At 43.3% G+C, this 7,755-nt stretch overlaps 1 protein-coding gene across 1 annotated transcript in view; it reads left to right on the forward strand.

Annotated features, from left to right (window-relative positions):
• LOC101849310 (delta(24)-sterol reductase) overlaps positions 1 to 7,755 on the forward strand; it is a gene marked incomplete in the record, with an annotated part of 26,489 nt that overhangs the window by 3,846 nt on the left and 14,888 nt on the right. Inside the window, 3 exon segments of the mRNA XM_013085684.2 lie at positions 2,891 to 3,046; positions 4,423 to 4,528; positions 5,753 to 5,871. Of these exon segments, the coding sequence (XP_012941138.1) occupies positions 2,891 to 3,046; positions 4,423 to 4,528; positions 5,753 to 5,871 (381 nt within the window).

Below are 7,755 nucleotides of genomic sequence, written 5' to 3' on the forward strand. Positions count from 1 at the left end.
TTCACCACTACTGACCCCTCTTTCCCTGTTCACCACTACTGACCCCTCTTTCCCTGTTCACCATGTCCCTTTCTTTCCTTGTTAACCATGTCCCTCTCCTTATCTGCTCACCACGTTTCTCTCTTTCCCTGTTCAACACAACTCCTCCCTGTTCCCCACTACCCTCTCTTTCCTTGTTCACCACGCCCCCCCTCTTTATCTGCTCACCATGTTCCTCTCTTTCCCTGTTCACCACTACCCTCTCTTTCCCTGTTCACCAATACCCTCTCTTTCCCTGTTCACCACTACCTCCCTCTTTCCCTGTTCACTACTACCCTCTCTTTCCCTGTTCACCACTACCCCTCTCTTTCCCTGTTCACCACTACCCCCTCTTTATCTGTTCATCACAATCCCCTCTTTCCCTTTTCACTTCTACCTCCTCCTTCTTTATTCACCACTACCCTCTTTCCCTGTTCACCACTACCCTCTCTTTCCCTGTTCACCACTACCCTCTCTTTCCCTGTTCACTACTACCCTCCCTTTCCCTTTTCACCACTACCTCCCTCTTTCCCTGTTCACCACCACTACCTTCTTTCCCTGTTCACCACTACCCCCTCTTTATCTGTTCATCACAATCCCCTCTTTCCCTTTTCACTTCTACCTCCCTCCTTCTTTATTCACCACTACCCTCTCTTTCCCTGTTCACCACTACCATATTCTTCCCTGTTCACCACTATGCTCTCTTTCCCTGTTCAACACCACTCCTCCCTGTTCACTACCACCCTTTCTTTCCCTGTTCACCACTACCCTCTCTTTCCCTGTTCACCACTACCCTCTCCTTCCCTGTTCACTACTACCCTCTCCTTCCCTGTTCACCACTACCCTCTCCTTCCCTGTTCACCACTACCCTCTCCTTCCCTGTTCACTACTACCCTCTCCTTCCCTGTTCACTACTACCCTCTCCTTCCCTGTTCACTACTACCCTCTCCTTCCCTGTTCACTACTACCCTCTCCTTCCCTGTTCACCACTACCCTCTCCTTCCCTGTTCACCCCTACGCTCTCCTTCCCTGTTCACCACTACCCTCTCCTTCCCTGTTCACCACTACCCTCTCTTTCCCTGTTCACCACTACCCTCTCCTTCCCTGTTCAACACAACTTTTCCCTGTTCATACCACCCCTTTCTTTCACTGTTTGCCACTACCCTATCTTTTCCCCCGTACACTACTACTACTACCACCCTCTCTTTCTATGTCCTCTTCTATCCTTCTCTTTGATCTGTTCACTACATCTCCTTTTCTTTTCACCACAACCTTCGCCTTCCCTGTTCTCCGCAAACCCCTCCCCCTCCTCTTTCCCACCTCTAACCTCTCTTTCCCTGTTCACTACAATTAATGTTCTCTTTCCGTGTTACTACAATCCTTTCTTGCCCTCTTGATTCCGACTGCAGTGTTTTTGAGTAAAGCCGTCTCTTTGTCGGCGTGCATGGATGCTATGTGTAGTGTTAGGTGTGTTTCACAGTATCTTTGTACATCTGTTTGTTTAGCAGGTGGGTGATTGGAGGGCCCCACTGGTAGATCCTATTTCTTTTCTTTTCTTTCCCTCTGTTGTTTCTCTGTCAGTGTGGATGAATGGAGGACACCACTGGTAGGTCCTACTTCTTTTCTTTTCCTCTGTTGATTCTGTCTGTGTGGGTGGTTGGAGGGTCCGACTGGTAGCTACTTCTTTTCTTTCCCTCTGTTGATTCTTTCTGTTTGGGTTGTTGGAGGGCCCCACTGGTAGGTCCTACTTCTTGTAAATCTTTTCCTCTGCTGTTCCTATCTGTCTGTCTTACTTCTTCCCTATAGATACAATATGGCCGTTATTTTGTGTGTGTGCTTCTCTTTACTCAAACTTGTTCTGCCAGCAGTATCTTGTGTTAGCATTCGATCTGTTTATCGAGCAAACGCTGGGCTTGCTCGTGCGTGTCTTTTCCACTCATTGAAATGAAGAAGAGCAGCTAAACTGGTGTGATGTGAGTGTGGTGTGGTGTGGTGTGGTGTGGTGTGAGTGTAAGATGAATCGAATGTCAACAGGACACAGCTACCAGGATGTTAGAGTTACCCTACACTGATGATAGGCACTTCACTATCTATTTTATAAAAATGTGGGTTGTTGTTGTTGTTTACTTGTGGCAGTGTACGTTACGTGTCTCTGTAAGATTAGATTTCCTGTGGAGGGTGTTGTGTTTCATTGTGGGGGCGGGCCTGCACATATTCATTTTCCCTCTTTTTTTCTTTGTGTACAAAGTGTCTTTAGAGCGGGGGTCACATATATATATATAATATGATTTCCTTTTTCTATTTTGCGTTTTTCTTTTTTCTTTGTGTTGTGTCTTCAGAGCGGGAGATCACATATGATTTCCTTTAAAATTCTCTTTTGTGTTTTTCTTATTTCTTTGTGTGTGCCTCAGTGTTTTCCTTTTCCTTACTTAAGTGAGTACCCTTAGTGTGAAAAAGGTTTGTCTAACTAGTATTGCAGGGTTTTTGTTGTTGTTGAAAAGAGAGAGATGCTTCTGTTTGTTTGAGATGAATGGATTTGGGCACAAGTAGACAGAGGGATGTGGGTGGTTGGCGGGTGCTCTGGTGTGGTTTGCTCCTTCTGTCCTATCAAACATCTGATTGTCCAGATCTCTCCTCCTTCTCTTTTATGTTTGTTACTCTCTTGTAACACCTCTAATCTTTTGCACTATCAAACATCTATCGTCTTTATCTCCCCTCTTTCTTTTTTGCGTTTGTTTCTCTCTTGTAACACTTCTAGTCTACGGCACTTATATGACCTTATTGTGTTGCAAGTGCCGTATTAAAACTCTTACTAAAACTAAACTTCTACTGGAGCTAAAAACTAAAACGGTTCATTTGTTGCATTGCGCAGGTTCGAGACTGGAATGACCAGGGCCGCCAGAACCGCATGTGCACGGCACGGCCTGGCTGGGCCACCATGAGCTTCCGGCGCGGTCTGTACAAACACACGCTGCACAACATCGAGATCAACCTCATCGACATCCTCAACGTGGACACGCAGCGAGAGGTCAGTCGGGGGAAAGTACCGTTGGAATATTGTCGGAGGTGGCCACCCGTTGTCGAGAAGTGAAGTGGTTGTGTTAGACAGTGGATTTCCTGAACAGTGTCTTTGTAACGGGAAGAAAAGATAGAACAAAACGCTCGCGCGGGGGAGTGAAGTATCTGTTTGTACTTGTAGGCAATTGTCTTAAACAGGTGGCAATTAGAGCATAGTTAATTATGGGTTGTTGTTGTTTTTTTTTTTGGGGGGGGGGGGGGGTTTGTTGGTTTTAAAATTTTTTAGGACCATATTAATCCAAAGGGGTCTTAGTATATATACCTACAGTCGGTGTCTTAAGCAGTGTCTTTATAATGAGGGGAACAAATGCAGGGGAGGGAGTAGAAGCAATTGTCTTCATTTCTTATTCTATCCTGCCACTTAATGTCTTTGTTCTTTATAATGAGGGGAAAAAATGCAGGGGAGGGAGTTGAAGTATCCGTTCGTTTGTACAGGCAGTTGTCATAAACAGGAGGTCATTAGAGAAGATTCCACTGTAGTTGTTTATAATGTGTATTTTATTTTTGTTATGGCCGTATTAATCCAAAGGGATCTCAGTATACTAGTAAGGGCAATGCTTTGTTTTAAAAAGACGAATGTTATTTCCCAGCTAAAATGTAACTCAAAGGTAAAAATGTGAGATTGAAAGTCAAGTCTTGTTTTCACTTCTATCCTTAAGTTTATATTATATTATCATTACTGTATGACTTAGAGAAAGTTCTTCTTTATGTGGTTGAACTATTTGTGGGGGTTTTTGGTGTGTTTTTTTGTTACCTATGAAATGTTTTTTTCTTGTGTGTGTGCGTGCGGGTTTACTGTCAGCAATCTTGTCATTGATGTAAAGCTCTCAGTTTACCCCCCGGGGCGGCGCCACTGACTGAAGTCTCTTTGGGCCATTCCCAAAGGGGGGACATTTCTCGTTCATGCACAGTAAAATTGTAAATGGGCTGATTCATCAATGTCACGCTCATAACTGTGCCTGATCTACAAGAGGGAACTGCTGCTTTTTCTTTCCTGATCCTTACTATTATCATGTCCCTCTACTTCTTTTGTATATTTGTCACACTCTTGTGACCCGCTATTTCCGGGGTGCCTTGATAGTCGAAGCAGACTTTGTGCTGCTGAAGCTAGAGAGGTGAGCAGAGTAAGTCTGATTCCCTGTAAGGAATTCTCTGTTGACATCCACCCCTTTGCGCTCATATGACCTTATGCAGTTGCGAGCGCCGTAAAACTTCAACTAAACCTAAACTAAAAAAGCTCTCAGTTTAATACTTGTATGTGATAGAGCGCTATATGAATGCAATCTGTTATTATTCTTCTTCTAAATGTGACTATTTCACTGACAGATTGTGCGTGTGGAGCCACTGGTCACTATGGGTCAGGTGACCGCCTGCCTGAACCCCCTGGGCTGGACACTGCCGATCCTGCCTGAGTTGGACGATCTGACAGTCGGTAAGTGCTTTGTCACATCACAGCTCCAACTTTGTCATGTCACTGCTCCAACTTTGTCATGTCACTGCTCCGACTTTGTCACGTCACTGCTCCAACTTTGTTTCTTTTTTGGTAAGTGTTTTACAACACATTAAACATTTTCAGTGGGTGGTTGGCGGGTGCTCTGGTGTGGTCTGCTTCTTCTTTCCTATCAAACATCTATCGTCCTTATCTCCCCTTCTTCTTTTTTATGTTTGTTACTCTCTTGTAACACCTCTAATCTTCCGGCGCTCGTATGACCTTATGCAGTTGCGAACGCCGTAAAGCCTCTTTTAAAACAAACAAACACTTTCAGTCTGTAGGAAATTTTGAATTTTGCCCGGGTGGCGGTCGAAGCCTACTCTTATCGATTTTAGATCACTAAGGGATCTTTAACATGCGTAACTTGCACACGGGACCTCCCAAGATTTTTCGCCCTTGTCCGAGAAGGCTTGGTGTAGATCTTTCCTACCAGAAGATCAGGGGTGTGGCAGATAGACGGCAGTAAGAAGGAGCCAAGGAGTAGCAGGTCATGTTGCTTCTCCAATTTTTTCTGACTGGATACAGATAGAGGAGAGAGGCTTTTTAAAATCTTTTTTAAAACTGGACACAGATTAGAAGAGAGGTTTTTAAACTGTAAAAAAATTGGATAGAGACATTTTCAGCTTTTAAAAAAAAATCTCTCCTCCTTCTTTTCTTTGTATTTTACTCTCTAGCAACATTTCTAATCTTTGGCACATGGGTGGTTGGCGGGTGCTCTGGTGTGGTTTGCTCCTTCTTTCCTATCAAACATCTATCGTCCTTATCTCCCCTTCTTCTTTTTTATGTTTGTTACTCTCCTGTAACACCTCTAATCTCTGGCGCTCATATGACCTTGTGCAGTTGCGAGTGCCATAAAACTCTTACTAAAACTAAACTAACTAATCTTTGGCACTTATGTAACCTACTTGTATTGCAAGTGCTGTAAAATTCTTACTAACTAAAATTAAAACTGTGGGTGGTTGGCGGGTGCTCTGGTGTGGTTTACTCCTTCTTTCCTATCAAACATCTATCATCCTCATCTCTCCTCCTTCTTGTTTTGTGTTTGTTACTCTCTTGTAACACCTCTTATCTTCGGCACTTATATCACCTTATTGTGTTGCAAGTGCCGTAAAACTTTTACTTAATAAAACTAAATCTTTACTTTTTAATCTTGTTTTTCTCTAGGTGGTTTGATCATGGGGGTTGGAATTGAAACTTCGTCTCACCTCTACGGTCTGTTCCAACATTCGTGTGTCAGTTTTGAGCTGGTCACAGCAGATGGCAGTGTGGTCAAATGCTCAAAGGTGAGTGATGGCCCCAATAATTCTTTGGATGTTTCTCATAATTTTCAGTGGGGAAAATTTTTTGTGTGGGTGGTTGGCGGGTGCTCTGGTGTGGTTTGCTCCTTCTTTCCTATCAAACATTTGGCGTTCTTATCTCCCCTCCTTCTTTTTTGTGTTTTTTGCTCTCTTGTAACACCTCTAATCTTCGGCACTTATATGACCTCATTGTGTTGCAAGTGCCGTAAAACTCCTACTATGACTAACTAAAAAAGGAGAGTGATGGATCCAGTGATTCTTTTGATGTTTCTCTTAATTTTCAGTGTGAAAAAGTTTTCGTTTCAGCTTTTAAATCTTTATTTTCCTGCACTTAGCGACTTTCAGAGCACCTACCTACCTACCTGCCTCCCCAGATATCAGAAATTCTTTATACAGCGACAAAACACACCTGATAAAAAAAACTTGTAAATTCTTTGCCATATCGACAGGCCGAAGGACTAGAACCCAGATAGCTGCTGGATCGGAAAAGTAAAGTAAATCTTTATTTTATCACCCTCACATTTTTTCTGCAGTGACTTGAGTTTTGTGTTTCCTTAGCTCACTTAACCCTAGCGGACACTTTCAGCTGCCGAAGTTTCTTCCCGAAACGACGAGCGACCGCTCCCAGTGGCCAGGGGGATGCACAGTAGAATTGTAAATGGGCTGATTCAATGATTCATCAATGTCATGCTCATATTTGTGCCGGAACAACCCAGGGGGAACTGCTGCCTTTTCTTTTCCTCTTCCTTACTATCCTTATGCAGTTGCGAGCGCCGTAAAACCTTACTAAAGTGGGTGGTTGGCGGGTGCTCTGGTGTGGTTTGCTTCTTCTTTCCTATCAAAGATTTATCGTCCTTATCTTACCTTCTTCTTTTTTATCTTTGTTACTCTCTTGTAATACTTCTAATCTTCTGGTGCTCATATGACCTTATGCAGTTGCGAGTGCCGTAAAACCTTTACTAAAACTAAACAACATGGAGGGAACTGCTGCTTTTTCTTTCCTCATCCTTACTATCGTCATTTTTCCTCTACTTCTTTTGTATGATTGTCACTCTCTTGTGGCCTTCTATTTCCGGGGTGCTTTGATTGTCAAACTGTGGAAGTCAGATCTGGGGACAATAAGTAAGTCTTATATTTAACATTTTGTTGATGTTGTCTGGCCTGCGGGTGGCTGGAGGGCGCTGCTGGTAGGTCCTACTTCTTTTCTTTCCCTCTGTTGTTTCTGGCTGTCTTCTTTCTTTTTCTCAGCACTAAATGACCGTTATTGTTTCGATGTGCTGTGGGTGGTTGGTGGGTGCTCTGGTGTGGTTTGCTTCTTCTTTCCTATCAAACATCTATCGTCCTTATCTCCCCTCCTTCTTTTTCGTGTTTGTTACTCTCTTGTAACCCCTCTAATCTTCGGCACTTATATGACCTTATTGTGTTGCAAGTGCGGTAAAACACTTACTAAAACAAAATGAAAGTCGATATGCTTCTCTTTATTCGAAACAAACAAACAAAGAAGGTTGACTGGCCGTAGCCCCGAGACCTGATGCAGAGTTTCTGTAGATGGGAGAGAGTCTCTGTAACAAATGTATGTCGTTCTTTGTTGGCCAGTAACATATGTATGTCGTTCTTTGTTGGTGAGGAGGGTGTACTTTCCTGTCAATGTTATATATGTGAGGCAGCGTGGTGGAATCAGGCTCTCGTCAATTTTGGGGCATGTAGAGTTATTGGTATCATCTTAAAGCATGTTCACTTGTCTTTATTTGGATGAAAAAAATATCCATTTATCTGGAACACAAGTCGAGATATTTGCAAATGAAGGAGGCGGGGGTTACCTGTTTTCAGAGGTAAAATTAGTGTGAAAATGGCTGCCAAAGATGAGTT

This window comes from Aplysia californica, unplaced genomic scaffold (genome assembly GCF_000002075.1).
Source record: "Aplysia californica isolate F4 #8 unplaced genomic scaffold, AplCal3.0 scaffold00397, whole genome shotgun sequence".
Classification (NCBI taxonomy): domain Eukaryota; kingdom Metazoa; phylum Mollusca; class Gastropoda; order Aplysiida; family Aplysiidae; genus Aplysia; species Aplysia californica.